Consider the following 18,358-nt stretch of genomic DNA (forward strand, 5'->3'; position numbering starts at 1 on the left):
GCCAGTGGGCTCCTGATATCCAGGTAGAGCCCAGTATGCTGAGGTAGAACAACTTGCAGAACAGTTTGCTACAGAAACAACTGCAAGGATTTGCTGTATATTTACAAGTATTTCTGAGAGCAACTGGGTCAGAAGAGGGAAAGAGTATTTGAAGGGTGACCTAAAGTATCTGTCAGTATCATAGCTGTGCCTGGCTTTATAAAGGACAGACACATGGGGTTTTTTCGCTGTCTTTTGCAGGATTTAAAACCAAGTAACATTGTAGTAAAATCTGACTGCACGTTGAAGATTCTGGATTTTGGACTGGCCAGGACTGCAGGCACTAGCTTCATGATGACCCCCTATGTGGTGACACGTTACTACAGAGCGCCGGAGGTCATCCTGGGAATGGGCTACAAGGAGAACGGTAGGGCTGCAGTGCCACTGCTCCAGGGCCCCTCAGGGGCAAGCTCTGCTTCACCACTTTGAGGGAGACCCAAAGGACGGACAGGAAATGTAGTGGGAAATGGTGGGGAATGACACCTGGAGTTAGAGCAGTTCCTCACTGCTGCGAACTGCAGCTGCAGAATGCATTTGGGATGCACTGCTGGTGAATTTATCAGTGTGGGATGGCAGAGTAACAGGAAACTTATTCTTAGTTATGTTTGAAGTTACAACTACAGTCAACTCATTTTGACCAGAGCTTTCATTTTTGCCTTCTGTGGCCATGAAATAATGTGGGAACCACTGGAATTGCTAAACGAGTGACGTCTTCTAAATTTGAGTCTGGATCTCTGAATTGTTTGAAGGAACAAGCAGTACAAGCTGAAATAGAAAATCCTAGCCCTTCCAGCATTTCTCTAAATCCAGAGCTCGATCTGAATTTCAGGAAATAATTCCTTCTTCATGATAAATTTAACAAAGTCCAAGGTTTTGCTGACAGGTTTCATCTTGTCAAGATCTAGGTAGAAATTTTGCAGTTTGAGTTCATTTTTTAAAAAATGACAAGTAGAATTGCAGAGAAGAGGAAAAAGCTGAAACTAAAAACAAAAATGAAACAAAACATATAATTTGTATGTAATCTCCCTAGAAGTAAATAGGATATTCCTCTGAATAGTCTGAGAGAGATCTTGGTCCTTGGAAATGTTGTGAAAAGCAGGTGGGGGTGCTTGCTATAGAGAAGCGGACAAGGAAAAACTCAAATTTTGCAGAAGATGAAGGGAAAACTTTTTAAGTTGTTCTTATTTTGTAACAAAACTGAGAATTGCATCTGAGTGCCAGGTAGACCAGACAGGAAATGAGGGAATAGCTATGGCTCAGATTTTGCTGTCAAAGGTGTAATTTTTCTGTTTGAGGAGACTTTTTGATGGCAAATACAGCAAATGTGACAAGACCAGGAATTTATTAAAAGTGTCCTACTTAATTTATGTTGAGGAGGGTAGCTAACCTACAGGAGAACTTTTACTAACAGCCACTTTACAGCATCCTGTAAAGGGCAGTGAAACTGATTTTGGGAGGCAATTCCATGACTTCAGCACTACTGAAAACATAATCACACAACCTCTTCCAAAATTAGCAAGTCCCTGTATGGATTATTTGTAATGTTTATGAGTTTAAGTATAAATTTTAATACAAAAGTCTAAAAAGTAGAGAAATTATTATTATTATTATTATTATTATTATTATTATTATTATTATTATTATTATTATTATGAAGATGCTTAGCTTAGAGAATAATTTCTGAAAGTAAAGGAATTATATTCTTTAAAGTATTTTGTTTGAAATTTTTGCTAAGTGCCATTAGAAATTTGAGCTAGCACTCTTTAGGTAGTTCTTTAGTCAATATCCAGAGATCTTCTGCTGTCAAATTAATTCTTTTGTTGTTCTTTTCCCCTTCCAGACATTTAGTAGATGATTAGGATTATTGTTGCTGTTATTGCCCATGAAAGGACAGAGAGAGCATTTGCTTTTCACATGATTAAAACTGCACCAAGAAGAAGTTAGACACTTTTGTGACACAGCTGGGAAAGTTCTAATGTTTGCCACATCCAAGGGTCCTGATCAAATGCCCATTGAGGTTAACACAGAGACTTCCTTTGACTTCCCTGGGCAATCAGTTTGGCTTAAGATGAATGATCTTGTCTTACTTGGACAAAGCTGAAATAAAGAGAGGAAGAAAACAAAATATTTGAAAATGAAGCTCATTTGTCAGAGGAGCCGCTCTGCTTGGGGGCTCTGACCCAGCTCCCAAGGAAGTCAACAGAAAGGGATGATCTTTGCTCCCCTGCTCTGGCCTATGCTGCCACATTACTGAAGCTCCCCAACTTTTTTCCCCTCTGACTATGTACACTGCCTGTATAACGACTGTTCACTGCTTTCATTTTCTTTCTGCACTTGGTTGGCTAAAGATGCATAATTATCACCAGTTTGCTGCACTTCTATGGAAGGTCCCAAAACTGTCACTAGGAAGAAAACTCTGCCTCTGGCATGCTTCTGCTGTCCCATGCCCCTGATACCTGTACCCTCCTTTTCCCAAATGGAACATTTCACCTTTATTTTGTTTCACCAAGAAATGAGTTGTTTGTTTGTTTCTTTGGTTTGTTTTGGATTGCTTTTGAAGGTTAAGAAAGGGCAAGAAAAAGAGGAGAAAATTGGTTTTGTAGGTCAAACATAACCAGAAAATGAGGATTTCAGGCTCAGAAACAGCATAGTCTTTTAAAGCATTTCAAAGCAGTTTTTACCTTTTCACATGGAAGACAGGTTTTGTTTTATTTTTTTTTTTTCTGTGAATACTGTGTCGCTATCTATCCAGCACTTTTGCTTTAAGGACTTAAAGGGCAAAAAACCCCTATCCAAGTCAACCATATAAGGTAACTGTATATTTAATCTAAAAGCTGAAGGCAGGATTAGGAATAGGAAATGCTCTTAGTCTTGTTGATATTTGTCCTTTGGATCTTTTGTTATAGCATTTGTTTTGAGTGCCTACACAGTACAAAACAGAGTTCACCCAGGTCATGCTCTGTGATAGGCACCTATTGATGGGATACAGGTATAGATCCCGAAAGAGGAGTTTTAAATAACCTTTAAGGGTGGGATTTTTCTACATGGCCTTTACCTGTGTGAGCAGTTCCATTTAGAACCTCTTGTCAGCTGCTGCAGAGAGACTCAGTGCTGAAGAACAAAGCCTAGGAGCTCTGCAAGTAGAATTTATTCAGATCATCCTTATCTGGTTGTTTTGCTTTTTTTCTAAAAATAAGGAGTGGTTTTTAGCCATAAATTCATTCATAAATGCCATGGGTCTGTGCAGTTGTTACTTGATCTTTACTTGCTAGCTCTAGACCTTTACCCAAAATGTTGTTTTTAAACTTTTTCCACTGTTGTTACTAACTGCTGTTGAGCTTTTATTTGTTTAGTTACTTATTTTAGCTTTTGGTGAGACATGAAAAAGAAACCCAACAAAACCACAAAACAAACTGTACTGTGCTGATCAACCTTTTCCCCCTCCTTTAGGAGTGAAATGTTGTAGTTAACTTTGCTTTTTTTTCCCTCCTTCTTCACTTCCCTGTCTCTGCTGTTCTAGTGGATATATGGTCTGTGGGATGCATTATGGGAGAAATGGTTCGCCACAAAATCCTCTTTCCAGGAAGGGACTGTATCCTTGTGCCATTTGCTGCAGCTTCACCTATTATTTGTTCCTCTCCTCCACCCCATCCCTCTTACCATAAAATGACTATACCAGGACTGTAAAGATAGAAGCAGAAAGTTGAATCTCAGAGGTATGGCTAAATGAAAATAGCACGCTACTGATATGCACAAAATTGAAAATGAAAAACAGATGCACAGAATTATTTCCGTCAATTAAATTACTCTAAAATCTGTAATCATTCCATTTTATATACTATTTATGTCATTTCAATAAGCAATACAGAAAACAAGCATTATGATGGCAAATTGGACAGCTTTATTTACTATTCTTAAAAGGAAAAATAAGAAAAAAAGAAAATGTCCTAATTTGGCCCATCTCATTCCTGTAAATCTGTTTTTCTGCTTTTATGTTTTGGAAATATTGACTTCATAACATTTGTGGTGACATCATAATCTTTTGCTTGCTAATGCATCATGGTTTTGGATTCATCTCAATGCTGTATGGGCTCAGTGTTGAGTCAATACAACATTTTTATTTTTCTTTAAAACAAAATGAAGAATTTGACTCACCCAGTTTAAGGCAACTGTTTTTCTGCTTTGGTGTCCAAATTGGCCTGAAATCAGATTCTCTTGATTTAAAAATGAACTTCCCTTTACTTGCATGAGGTCTGTGTTGTCAACTAAACTTTATTTCCCTCCTATCTCGTTCTTCTTGTCTTGGGTGATATTATTTTTACCCCTTCCAAGGTGGTGAAAGCAATATTAGAAAATGAAAACAAAAGAGGAGGAGTGTACTCAGCCTCCTGTTTATCACAGGCTAAACCTGCCCGTGCTGGCTTGGAAATGTAAGTAAGTGTGTTTTGCCCATCAGAATAAAATGAGGCAATATAACATCTCTTCACTTTTGGAAACAAAAAGGCATCTTATTTTCAGCTAGTTGGCAGAAAGGCACCACGAAAACCTGGCATCAGCAGCCACTGGCAGTTGGTGTGAAGAAAACCCAGCTTTCACAGACATGGAGCCATGGAAGCAATTATTTTTTTGCTGACTTTTGAGTAATTCCTGTCATGTTTGTCAAAGCTGGGTCCTGCCTGTCCTGTTTTCCCAGCTCTGTCAGCTTCCTCTGAAGGCTGAGCTGTGCTTGGTGGCCCAGTGAAGATGCAGTTCTGCTTCACTGGCAGGGAGATGGAGGGACAGCAGGGGCCTCCTGCTTGCTCAGGGGGTGACAGCAGCACTTCACTGCTCCCAGTCTTAGAGGAAGAGGGGCTGGAAAGTTGCTGGATGCAAAGCAAGGCAGAGAGGCTAAAATGGTGATTTTCTTTATCAGTAGGTAGCTTTGAGATGCTTAAAGGTGCTGAGCTGTCCCTGCAGCGTGAGGAGCAGGCTGCACACCCACCTTTGGGTGTCACCTCAAAGTGCAGAGCAGCTCCCAGCATTCCCAAGATCTGTAATTCAGTGTGATAGTTATGCTGTGTTTCAGTGGTAACACCACTTCAGAAACACCATCATACCTCCAAACAATGCACTCTTCTCCTCTTAAAAGCAAACAAAAAACCCAAAAAAAAACCACCAAAAAAAGAACCAAAAGAAAAAACCAACAAATATCGAAGAAAAACCAAACTATCTATAATACACTTGAGATTCAGCTGTAAATACTGAGGATATTTCCATTTAATCTTTTCTGAGTGAAGTCTGAGATGTTAGTTGATAAGCAGCTGGAATTCATACAAAGAATGATTTCAGGATAAAAGCATAGAAGCGTGGTTAATGGGTTGCTCTCCTTTTTCAACAACAAATTAGGAGATATGTTCTTTTGCCCCTGTCTAGAAAAAATGTTAATGCTGTATAAATCAAACAATGTAGCTTTTAAAAAATCATTCAAACATGAGAATTACTTTGTTTCTGTCTGGCTGTGGAAACAGTCTCTTATGACAGCGTTGTATTCAGGGATAACAGTAAAATAATCTTAAAATTTCTTTTAACATTTCAGCACCAGTTGAAAATAACAACTGAATTTTTGAAAAAATGCACCAAACATTGTGTAAATTGTGAGATAGTCCTACTTTTTAAATCATTGGAAATCCTGTATCCTGAAATAGAATTTGGGCCAGGTCACAATTACTACCATGCTTTAAAGGTGGGTTTATTCAGGTGAGAGGGACGTTTTAAAAAAAAAGGAAGAAAAAAAACCCAATTTGTACATTCATTTCCAAGTCAGTACTCGTTTGTTAACCAGTTTGATCCCATGGATGAGTTGTCAGTGTTGGAAGGACTGGTTTGTGTATGGATCCATATGATTTCCCACCCCTCCATGGCTATTAATGAGCAGATCTAGTTTCCCTCCCTCCTAGGTGCAGGAAGAGCTGGAGAAGCGTTTGTGCAGCTGCAGGTAAACTCCACAGAAGTACATTACATACTTCCCTTGGGCTACCTGAGGCTTTCCAGCAGAGAGTTCTCTAGCTGGAGGAGGCAAGTCTGTATAGAAATCAAAAATACCAGTTCTTTTTAATCATTCAGAAGACAGTCTCCTGTGTGCACTTGCTATCAATATGAACTTACTCATTTCTAGTCTGGAGTAGGAACATTTGTGTATGGCACAGTATACATCTAAGAAAAAAAATCACAGCTGCTGCCATGTTTCATGGAATGAAAATATTTTAAAATTTAATCTCACCTAAATCATCCCACTGAGTTACCACTGCACTCAGGTGCTGCTGACTTGAAATGAAATTTCGTTTTTAAAGTCTTAGTGGACATTAAAACATGGAGGGGATTAATTTCAAATCTCTCATCTACATAAACAAGAAACTCTCTTAAGCTGCTTTGAGAAAGCTCTGGAATCTGGGTAGACTGCAGCTGGGTTTCAGACAAGTAAGAACAGCCTCCAGTGTCCTGGGGAGCATTGGGTAGAAATTGCCTGGCAGGTACCCTCATTCCTTGTTATTCAGCTAGGGCAGACATTTCAAAATACTATCAGGGAAACTTCCTTGTCAGAAATCAGAACCTCTCAAGAAGAAATCCACCTTTGAATCCATTTCCAGATGGATTTTCAGACCAAAATATTCCTGGCAAGTTCCAGTAAGCTTTTGCCGTCCACTTCTGAGTTTCTTGTTCAGTGTTTCTTTGATGCTTATTCCATTTTTGTTAAATTGGAAAGAATGTGAGCAGCTATAAAGTGCCTGAATCCTTGGATGCTGTTGGAAATATGTTTAAAAACCCAGGGCATTCCCAAAAGCTGGTTCAGCTCTAGGTAATAACATCAACAAAATCTCGTAAGATTTCAATTTAAAGATTGGAAATGTATTTCTGGTTTTTTATTTGAAGATAAGGGAAAACTTAAAATGAATGCTTTCAGGTGAGACAGTTTTATTAAGATCTGAGCTGCCAGGTCCACAGTGATGTCCTACAGGCACACATGACTTAGTGGGGAAAATAAAGTGATCAGAGCATTTATTTTCAGTACTGAAAAGAAGGCATTTAGAGGCTATTTCTATAGCAATTTCACTTGTGAGTCCTTCAGCAGATCAAAGGAACACAGTGATTTAGCCATAGAAATATATAGTGATAATAGCCAAGTGTCCTGAATTTGGCTAGGCCTGCATTTCCACTGTAAATATGAAGAACAGAATTCCTACTTCAAGTAGCTTAAAGTCTTACTCAAAAGAGAAAATACCATTAAAGTAGGAAGAGAGAAAAATTCCAACTTTCTTCTATGTAATTATGAAAATCCAAGAGGAATTGTGAAGAGAAGTCAGCATTAACAGAGAGCTAATGTTTTCTGTAGCCAGATTTTCAAAAATTCCCTTGCCCACCAGCTGTCTTTGAGAGTGGTGGGATTAAGAAATGCTCTCTGACATCTGACAGAAAGTGTTCTATTGCCTTAGAAAAAGAGCTTTCATCAGCAAAGTATTTTAGGAAAAGGTGCTGCCTTTCCACCACTCATAATCAGAATTTATCTTGGTATTTGATCTGCATTGATTAATAGGTGTAATTTTAGTGGTTTGAGGGCATTTTTGAGTGCTTCTTAAAGTACAGTTTAATAAAAACTTCTGCATTTTTGTTAAGCGCAGTCTGTTGTTTTACTTGTTCCGGCTGGTATTTTCTTAAGGCTTGTTTTGTCTTAAAGTCAAAGCCAGCAACTAGCATCAGGATTATTTAAAAGATACTGTTAAGAGTGACTGGCCTGGCTTTCCAGGTGGGATCAGCTGGTTCATGTTAGCCTGCTGCTTAAGTGTGTGCTAGCTATAATGGCATTGGTAGCTAAGTTTGGATCTTGTTGACCTTGATTATTCTTCCCTGGGTATTTGGTTTTGGACTCAGGATTTGTCTTAGAGTTTGCTCATATGAGGTGGAGCCTGTTTCAAAGAGGTCTCAGGGTAGATGTGAGGATGATTTGGCTGTTGCCATTTTTCTCATTTTTTTAATTTTCAGATATGCTTCTCCAACAGATTAGAGTGTAATTTGCACTTAGCATGAAAGCCCCATGCTGTCTGTCATCTGAGTGGCTGTTGGACTGGTTCCCAGGTGCCACAGTGAAGATGATCCACTGCTTGTTTCCCATCACTCACCTTAAAGGTTTTCAGGATGTACTGCTGCCTTGAATGAATTTCAACCGAGGCAAGTTTTAATTGAGTTTTCTGGCACCTGTGAAAATTGGATGGTCTCAAGTGTTTGGGGTTTTATTTCTGTGGCATTAGTCATTTTTTTTCTTGATGGCAGCTGTGCTAAATTGAGCTGAGACAGACTGGAACAGCTGAGCAGAGAATTTAGAACATGGGGACAAAACAGTACTGAAGTGCCTTTTGTCAAGAGCATGCAGGTATTTGGACAGGACCAAAATAAAAAACTGGAGCACCTTCAAAATCACAGGAAGCTGAGTTAGGGGAGGTTTAGGTTGGCTATCAGAAAAAGGTTTTCACCTAGAGGATGACTGGGCACTAACACAGGGCAGTGGTCACAGCACCAACCCAACAGAGCTGAAGGAGTGTTTGGACAAAGCTCTCAGGCACAGGGGGTGACTCCTGGGTTGTGCTGAGCAGGGCCAGGAGTTGGACTGGATCAGCCTGATGGGTCCCTTCCAACTCAGCATATTCTGTGATTCCTGTTCCAGATATGAAAACTTACAAATTATCTGCTAATCTGTTTGTATTGTAGCAAGAGAGGCTACCTGTGGGTTTCCTGCTGGAAGAGGTAACACAAGAGTACTTGTATAGTCTTTGAGACCTGAGAAGAGATACTTCGAAATCAAAATGTAAAAGAAGCTAAAAGAGAACCTGAAGCTAGGAAATGCAGGATGTACAAAACATGTTTTCAATGCTATGGTCTGTTAGACACAAGGCAGTGTGTTTCACATTCCTTGGCAAGATTGTCTCTAGGTCTCTTACTGTGATGGCTTTTTTTATATAGATATATACAAAAGAAAATGGGAGAAAGGGAAGGGTGTGAGTCATCCCTTGTGCCTCCACTCATTCTTGAGCTTTCTGCTCAGGATTCCCATGGCTTTTTCAGTCATTTTTTAACAGGCATTTTTTAGCACTTGTTTGGCACTGCAGCCTAAAAGGCAGGAACCTTCTCCAGTGCAGGCTTCCCACTGGGTCACAGAAAGTTTGAAAAAAGACAGAAATTCATAGGTTGGTTTGAAGCCTCACCCTTGTAAAATGGTGGCAATTCCCTTTTGCTTCCATATAGCATCTGTCAGAAGAACACCTGTATTCCATGGTTTTTGGCTAGAAGAAAATTAGAAGTCACTAAGGCAATTATTAAAACACTTAGTAATCTTATTGCTGTTATTGAGAAATATTAAGGTTTTCATAACATCATGTGGAAAGTGGTGTTTCAAATTAGAAAGGAAAAACTTTCTCAGGAAATCCTAATGGATGAGCTGATACTGTGCTGAGCGAGCCCTTGTTAAAACATGTTGGAATTCAAGCATATAACAAATGCAAGCACAAAGGGGAGGATTTTGGTATCTCAGCAAGTTCTCAGCAAGGAGATTGGAATGTCAGAAAACTGGGAGTTTGCCATGACTTAGCCAGAATTGATAAGGGTTTGGTGGTTTGGGGAGGGTTTTAATCCTTTTCAAGAGTTTGAGGCATCTCCACAATGGTCATTGGGAGTGCCACACATCCCAGACTTTCCTTGGCATTGGCAGGTCTGGAGTCTTTATAGCTGTGGTATCTGGAGCATGTGAAAAAAAAGCATCTTTGCCCAAGTATTACTGAAAACTACCCTGTATTTTTATAAATCATGCCCTTTTTTTATTGCATAGAAATAACAGAAAAAACTTTTTAAAAAAGGTACAGCATCCAATACAGGCTTATTATTATTTTTCATGCTGAAAATTCAAGTAAGGGCCTAGAAATGGTTCTTCAGAGCAGCAGACATCAGTATAGATCTGCAGGAGTACTCAAAGCAGAGATGGAGGTAAAGAAAGGTCCTGCCCAGCAAATGTGTCTGTCCATTTTAGGAGAATTTGGAGAGAGAAGCTCGCTGTTATCACAGGCATACTTAGCTGCCTTGACATTTTACTGGAGTTTGTACCTTAGCCATTGGCAAGCAGTGTTGTGGGCTAAATATTTTGGCCTACAGTTGCACAAGTAAAATCAAGTGTCATTATTTGCTTCATTAATATGTTTATCATTATATTCTTCAGTTAGTTGTGAGGAGGTGAACATCTCTTTTCAGCTGGCAGAGGGGAGATTTCAGCATCACTGAAACAGGAGCTCTTACAAATGTGAATGTTTGGTATTCTCACCAGTGCTCGGGGAAGAAAGTGTGAACCAGCCCATGAGGCTGGAAAAGATAGCAAAGCTCATTCAGGTGTGCATGCATCTCTGGTTTCTGGAGTCTCCTGTGGCTTGCATTTAATGAATTTCATTTTGAATGTCACAATTTTCGTTGGATGACAGTCAGATCTTACTGAGTGCAAGACTGAAAACCACCTCAGTGGGAGTTTGGGCAAGGGCGGTTACAAATTCTCCCAATGGGCTTCCTCTCATTGTTTTGTGAAGTCCCAGAGAACCTGCAGTTTTGCAGGAGGAGAATGTAGATTTATCAGCGAGGTTTCTATGAAAGGTTGACTTGGGTCCTCTCCATATAGAAGCATGTTTGGGTAGTGCTACAATTCCTGACCCTTCTGCATCTCTGCTGGAGGGAATCTGACATCTAGAAGAAGAAGAAACAAGCACTCATTTGGGTCTGGAAGTGCCTGTTTGGTGGGGAATCAGAAGTAGGAGGTGGCCCAGAGAAGATTTTATGGGGTTTTTTAATGGTTAAAATGTTTTTTCCTTTGTTCAGGAAGCCATGTGCATTTGGTTTCTGGTGAGCACTTGTTCAAGCTGGCTATGCCAGGGTGGCATTTGGTGTCCTTGGCAAGTTTACTCATATTCTGAAGTGTGTGTACACATTTAAGAATGTGTTCCAGAGTGTGCAATAATCTGGTTTGTAGAGCTTCTAAACACATAAACACATTCCTACTCCTGGTAATCCAGGATCTGGACATTCCAGTGGTGAGTGGGCTTCCCATCAAGGGCTACCCAAATCCCAACAGTTCCACTTGAGAGAGTCTTGAACAGCTGTAGGTTAAATTCCTTAACACTGTTTCACATGATCTTAAAGACATCAAGGCAAATAGTGGCTAGACTGAAGCTTTACCTTTATTCATGAAGAGGTCGGTCACTAGAAGTTGACCTGCCCTTGATTAAAGCTTAGGGATGTTCCATGTGTTAATGCAGCATTGCCAGCATTTGTGATTACTCACATTTGAGAAAAAAAAACTTTTACCAGGTGTAGATCTTCAATGCTTTGGAGCTGAATGCAGGTATTTAGAGATTGTGGTGCTTGGTTTTTTTCTGATGCTTGTATAAGTGAAATTACTTGGACTGCAACATCTGGTTTGATGTTGGACTAAATGAAGCAGAGGATCAAGGCATAGATCTCATTTCTGCAGTCCTTTCTGGAGCTTTGCACAAGTCTCAGTGCCCTGACTGTGTCTTCTGACAGCTGCTGCTATATCTGCTAAAATTCTCAACCTCCAACTAACTACTTTTAACATGCAGCCAGATCCTGGTTTCACTTTGATTTATTTCTAATTGCCTCAGGAGGTGAAAAACAGACAGCAGTCAAGAAGGACATTGGTTATATTTAGGTGTTTATCATCGCTCCTTCTGGTTTGGAAATTTTCAAAGAGCTTCCTTCCCAAAACCTCAGGCACAGAGGGGAATAATCATCTCTGATTTTACATGGTTTGCAGTTTAGTGAGGCACTAGTTCAACTTGTGTGTGTGCCCTCTGGAGCATAGCAGAGAGCAGTGATGTCAGGAGGCAGCCTCTGAAAAGAAAAAGGAATTAATAACAGACGAACAAACAACTGCTTGCTCTATCTTTTCCTGATATTTTGCATGCCATTTAGCGTGTGATGAAAGCAGCAATAATTTGCATCTCTAGGTCTGCTTATTGCTTCCAAACAAGTAGCCTTTTCTTTAGTTCTTTGTTTTTTGTTTATTGATTTATTTATTGTGTAGTGTTGAAGCTTTTCATATGCTAAATAGAGCAACAAGGGAACCTTAGACCCGGACATGTTAAGATTTCCACAAATAGGGCATTTGCCTTCAAAGTCAAATGCACTTTAAACTGTTGCTGAATATGAAATTGTACGAGTTAATTTAACCAAGCAGCATGATGCTTTCATATTTTTTCCCCAGTTCCTGGCCCTGAGACACCAGTCTGTCCCTGTGCTTGCTTTCATGCCCTATGACTTATCATAGAGCAAGGACAGCAGAGGTAATGTGGTTACATGGACTCAGTATGGGGGAAAATGCCACCTTAATCCTGTGCTGGATATAAGGAGTCTGAGTTTCATCTTGTGGTCCAGTGTAAATTGTGGTGAGCTTTGTTTGACCCAGCTGAACTGCTCTTCCCTGTAGGAGGTAAATAGGCCCCCAATTTTCTCTGAATTTCACTGCAGAAGGTGCAGCTTAGCCCTTCTGTGTCTCAACTGGCCTATTTAGAAATCACCATTTCCTATCATGGCAAATAGAAATCTTATGCAGTTCTCAAGATCCCTGTGATGGACTGCTGGCTTGACTGAGATTCGCTGGAAGTGAGCCAACAGGCCCTAAAGCAAGCATTGTTGGAGTTGAATGATCTCAAAAATTCTATTCATAACCCTGAATCAGCAGTGGATATGTCTTCACAAGGACCCAAGTTCCTTTTGTGGCTTCTGGCAGTTCAGCTTGTGAAAATATGCATGGATCTCTGGTAGCTGGAATGATAAAGGAATAGCAATTTGCATATCCTTATTGAATACAGAGACCAGCATTCATTTACAAGACAAAGCATCATAAACCTAGGTAATGAATACAAATGAAAACTTGAAAAAGACGAAATTAATTGGTAAATTTTAATTACAAAGTTTTATTATGACACAGTAGCCAGCCGCAGGTCTCAGTTGGGTTTCTGTATTTAATGGCATTGTCTTTCATCCTCGCTGGGGTAAAGGAAACTGTTGGAGTTGATTTTTCTCAGACCTGCTCTGTTGTCATGAAACTTGTGTGCTCAGGCAGAGAAAAGCAGCTGCTGAGAGCAAGAGGCAGCTCTGTGTCTGCAGGCTCTGTGCTATAGCATGATTGGATAAGTCTTCTCATTTGTTTGTTGTTCTGTTCCTGTTTTCTTGTTTACCTTCATTTCATTTTTGTTTTCAGTTGACATGTGGTCAGTAGGGTGCATCATGGGAGAAATGATTAAAGGTGCTGTGTTGTTTCCTGGCACTGATCGTATCCTTCCTAGCGGCCACTCTGGCCCCCGTAGGTACTTCCAACCCCTTCCCTTCCAGCCCCTTCCCACTAGACTAGTGCTGACACACCTCTGTTCTGTACCTAAAGAGCTGGCTTAAGTCCCACTGCAAAATCCCTCAAGCCTAAATGTCACCAAACCATCACTGCCTCTCAGCAAAGGCCTTAGGTGAAAGCCACAGTAAGTACAGCATGAGGAGATGGAAAACAGCATCCCACACAGCTCATCAGCATCATTTTCTGCAGCCAGTGACCACAGCTTCGTTGTCATGAATGTCTCTTTATTAATTTAGTGGTGTGTTTGGGAGGGGTGAGTTGCACAAGTGAGGGTTTTTTAAAGGTGGTAGAAGGGGAGGCACAAGTCACTGCTGACCTCAGGGAGAGATGTTAGAGGTTCTGTGTTTCACATGCATTTCTGCATCTCTGTGATACTCAGACATAAATTCATAGAAATGCTTATTTGTTACAGACTCATGGAATTGCTTAATTGCTTTGTTTGGTTGCTCTTCAGGTGGTATTAAAGTAGAAAAGTAGAAAATGGTTTCAGTTTGGGCACAGCTTCTTCCCAAGACTAAAATCATCAGTTACTTGGTAGTAATTTAATGACTCAGAAGTCTGGGTGTTTCTTGGGAAACTGTTGTAATGGATTTGGGTCTGCCATCTTTTATTTAAGAACATGGAACTATTATGTGAAAGCAGAATATATTCTTGGCATCAACAGGAAGTGATTTACAGATAAACACACTAAATCAGTGGACAAGCAGACTAAGAATATATTTGTTTTCCTTAGAGACCATTCTACACTCAGGGCTGAGGCAGCGATATTTCTTATTTTATTCCATGCTTTATTGAAGCACTTTAGTATTTATCAGATTGTGGAACACTTCCTTGTGTATAACAATAACTGAGATCACTACATGCTTGATCTAACTCCAATCTTTTACTGTCCATAGGATCATGAATATGAAAAATGGACATGGCCTGTGTATGAGTTTTCCTTCTATTTTAAATTCTGTACATAGATGACAGAGGAGTTTCCAGGCGTTATTAATTTTTATGTAATTTTCTTTGAGTAGGTGTGCATGCACACTTGTGCGTGTATATGCACACACCAGCTCATTTCAGTACTTCTGACCTCATTTACAATTTAAAGGGTTCAATATTTTGATCAAAATGTGGGAAAAGTATCATCTGAAGAGCATTAAAGAAATGAATGTAGGTAATTATATCATTAATATTTTCACAGCCGTGCCTAGTAAGATTCTAACTTGTGTTTTGTCCAAGATGCTGGGTGAGCATGCCCATACTGAAATGAGCAGTGCACTTTCCTTGTGTCTTTGTATGATCTGGAGCCCATCTCCTGTACCTACGTGTAAGTAAACATTTCCCTTCTGTGTGTTAATGGGAATCATTAGCACCAGTTTGGGCTCCAGATCTGCTGTGCTTCTGTTTCCCGTCAATGTGGAGTCAAGCATTTAAGCATCCCTCAGTGATGTGATCATAACTGGCTTTATGTTCATAGACCTACATTTTATAAGCTAGCATTTAAAGATACTCCCAAATAAGTCCAAAAAGAATTGAATATGTCTTAAATAGCACTTCAAATCACGGTTTCTTTGACACAGCTGCATGCTTGTTAAAAAGAACTTGCACAAAGCCTCTATAATTAAAGCATTGTGTGCCATCTATTATTGCAATAACTCCACAGAAATTGTCATTACCAGCTGCTGATTGCTTTGGGATTGGCCTGCAATTGAGTTCACGTTCTTCATTTTTATTTATGATACATTGCTAAACTTGCTCTGTGTTTTTTGTGCCTCTCTGCTTTTCTTCTGCTGTTCCATGGCTGCCAATTCCATGGACAGAGAACGATGCCATCACTTTCTTTCAGGCTCCTCCTCAAAGCCACCCCATCTCCAAATCCATCCCCCACACCCCTTCCCTGCTGCTGAGCAGCCACGAGCAGGGGTTCAGCACTTCTGGCTCCCCTGCCCATCTGTGCAGCTGGAAACCAGTTGGGAAGCTGCAAGCTCCAACCCAGCCTGCTGAGATCCCTGACCTCGTGCCATCCTCTGCCTTAAACCTGCACAGAAAATGCTTAGCATTGCTGGAAAAAGATTATTTCTTATGAGCTGTGATGGAGTTGGGCAGCTGGATAATTCCATCAGCAGGGACTCTAAGCCCTCAGAGCTCAAGGGCAGCATACTTAAGGATGTGTTTAAGTGCAGGAGCAAGAGTAATTAAACATCCGTTTCTTTTAAAAGTTTCCTCTTTGACATAAAATGGGTTAAGCCTGGCAGTGTACCAGAATCTGCTATCAGCAATTTTTCTTAACAGGCAGTGTTTCATTCCACATCCACACTGTGTTTTGAAGAGTATTTAATACTAATTTGTGTCAATTTTTATGCATAAATAACCATGAAAAGCAGTTTTGAAGCTGAAAGATTGAATATTCATGAGAAATGCACTGTCAGTCATATATTTGACTGCAAAATTTTCTATTTGCCATTTTCCAGTGGTTAAGGAATGCAGGTCATTTGATGCTGTTACAGTTTACACAATTAAATAGTCCATTCAGCTAACTTTAAAAATTTCAGTAGCAAAATTCAGAAGCAGAAAAGCAGAAAATGTGTCTGAGTAAGTGCAGAGTGGAGTGCTTTGCTGGGCTGCTGCTTTGTCCCACTCCTGTAATCCATCTGAATTCACTGAAATCACTGGGGTGAAGCTGAGAACAGAACCCACCTCTATTCTCTTAGCTCCCAGTTGGGAAGAATGATTGGCTGTGTCCAAAATTCTCATGGTCTTTACTGATCCTCAAAATTTTACTATTTCTCCAGCATTTTTGGTGTATGCATGTGATGCACTTAATTTGTGTGCTATAGCTTTTTCTTTTTTTTCTTTTAATTTTTTTAATTTCATATGAGAACTCCATTTCAATGTTGGCAGCAGTAGTTCTGCTTTCAAAAAGCAGTCAGCATGAAGCTTGCACCTAATTATGCCTTGAGCAAGGACGTGGTGTGTTGTGTTGCCTCAGGAACAATGGGATAAGCTAGATGTACCTGAGTCCGACTCTTGTTCCACATGTTCTCCTCAAGGTTTCATGAGGGAGACTGTTAACCTTTTCTCATTGCTGCATGGATGGTCTGGAGGAGTGAAGGAGGTGCCTTAGTCCTCTGGTGAGCTTTGAAAGTGTAGTTACTCATTTTTTAGCCACTGCAGGCATTTTGGGCAGACAAGGATGAATGTGCCTTTAAATCCTGTACTTGGACAGGTTCAGGGAAACAATTATGTATTCAGTAGAGAGATGTGATGTCAGCTGCTCTTAGTATGTGTCTGCACAAGCTTATGCAGCCTTATTCTACCTTATTCTACAGCTGCAATCCTGCCATGCATGTTGTAGGGATGGAGGATAAGGGGATTACTGGCTCCTGTGCTCTGTGGAAGTGTCCTTAAATACGTGCCAGCTCTGTTCTGCTCCCTGTCCCCGAGGGCAGCTTCCCACACGGTCCTATTGTTCCAGACTCCTTAAACAGCTGGAAATCTGCTTTCCAAAAATTCGGGGTCCTGACTTTACTCTTCACCTGACTCATATTCCTCAGGACTGCAAGCTCCACCTGTGCAGGATGGCTGCAGCCCAGGCAGCCTTCAGAAGACTTTAGTGGTGCCTTGTCAGTGCTGGGTTATCAGCTGGGCTCAATGATCCTACGGGTCTTTTCCAACCTGAACAGGTCTATGACTGTATGAAATTTCTCCCTGAAATTATTAGGTATCAGTCATATCAGAGCTCTTGAAATCTTCAGGCAGCGCCAGGTGCAGCAGCAGATGTGTTTGTAGAGGAAGTTCTCCAGCCATCAACAGATATGATGAGCTTATACTTCGGCTGAGCTGCTGAAAAAATGCTGGGCAGAGCTTCAAAGCCATATTGTGGAATTCATGAGATAAACAGGGTCTTTTTGAGCTCAGGAAGGACAGCTGAATTTCAGAAGATAACCGACATCATTAAAGATTCTCCTTCAGCTGAGAAGGAGTTGAGCTGAGACTCAGTGTTCAGAAAGTGAAGAACATGCCCAGTGTGAGATGAAGAAAATAGACAGAAATACGTGTAAGCCATCAATACTCTTGAAGGACCTCTTTTTTTAAATTCACACTTCTGTCCATTGCATTTCAACAAAAACAAAACTGTGTTTTTCAAGACTCATGTCCTGAAACAGTAGTTTCACCTTTTGATAGATTCCTTCCAGGCATAGAGTTAATTTACTTACAAACTTCACATCAAATTGATCAGCATTGCTGGTGAAATACAGAGCAGAAAAATTACTGTAATTTCTGAAAATACTATTCAATATACATATTTTGCCTAATAACTTTCTCTAGGTTCCATAAACCAATGCTGCTGTATTGAGTCAGAATGATCTATAAAGTCCAGCAATATCTGTACACAAGTCATTATAGCACAGGCCATAATCTTTTTTGAAAAGATAGGTTTGTACTTTCTAGGATTAGTGGCAAAATTATTTCCTCAGGCATCAAAGATTTCAGTAACTGCCCCAAAGCTTTCTGTGCTTTATGCAGAAGATGCAGGGACTGTTCTGAAAACATAAGAGAACAGGTTATTGGAAACTGTTCCAGCAAACCTTCCAAGAACTAATTTTTTGTACCTTTTCTTTGTCAGGAAATCTGAACTGATGGAAAATGGCATAGAGCCTGCAGAAATTTTGCACAGAAATCTACCGTGGTCTTACCTGTTAAAACAAGTACAGATTAAAAAGTTACAACAGTAAGAGAAACGGCATTTGTGATTTTCAGAGTATCAGTGGCAGTTGGAAATCATAAACTCCTTAGGAAAAGCAGCTTTGTGAATTTGCACAATAAATTAATTCTGCTTTAAATCCAAGATGAGAATTATACTCTATTTGAAAAGTAATTTTTTGGTGTGGTTTTTCT

The 18,358-nt window shown here is 40.1% G+C and overlaps 1 protein-coding gene across 6 annotated transcripts in view; it reads left to right on the forward strand.

Annotated features, from left to right (window-relative positions):
• The window catches only part of MAPK10 (mitogen-activated protein kinase 10), a 146,397-nt gene that overhangs the window by 96,762 nt on the left and 31,277 nt on the right, over positions 1 to 18,358 (forward strand). For all 6 annotated transcript variants that reach the window (XM_064711183.1, XM_064711186.1, XM_064711185.1 and 3 more), the window contains 2 exons: positions 241 to 406; positions 3,560 to 3,631. In XM_064711183.1, the coding sequence (XP_064567253.1) occupies positions 241 to 406; positions 3,560 to 3,631 (238 nt within the window). The remainder of the gene's footprint in view (positions 1 to 240; positions 407 to 3,559; positions 3,632 to 18,358) is intronic.

This window comes from Zonotrichia leucophrys, chromosome 4 (genome assembly GCF_028769735.1).
Source record: "Zonotrichia leucophrys gambelii isolate GWCS_2022_RI chromosome 4, RI_Zleu_2.0, whole genome shotgun sequence".
Lineage (NCBI taxonomy): Eukaryota > Metazoa > Chordata > Aves > Passeriformes > Passerellidae > Zonotrichia > Zonotrichia leucophrys.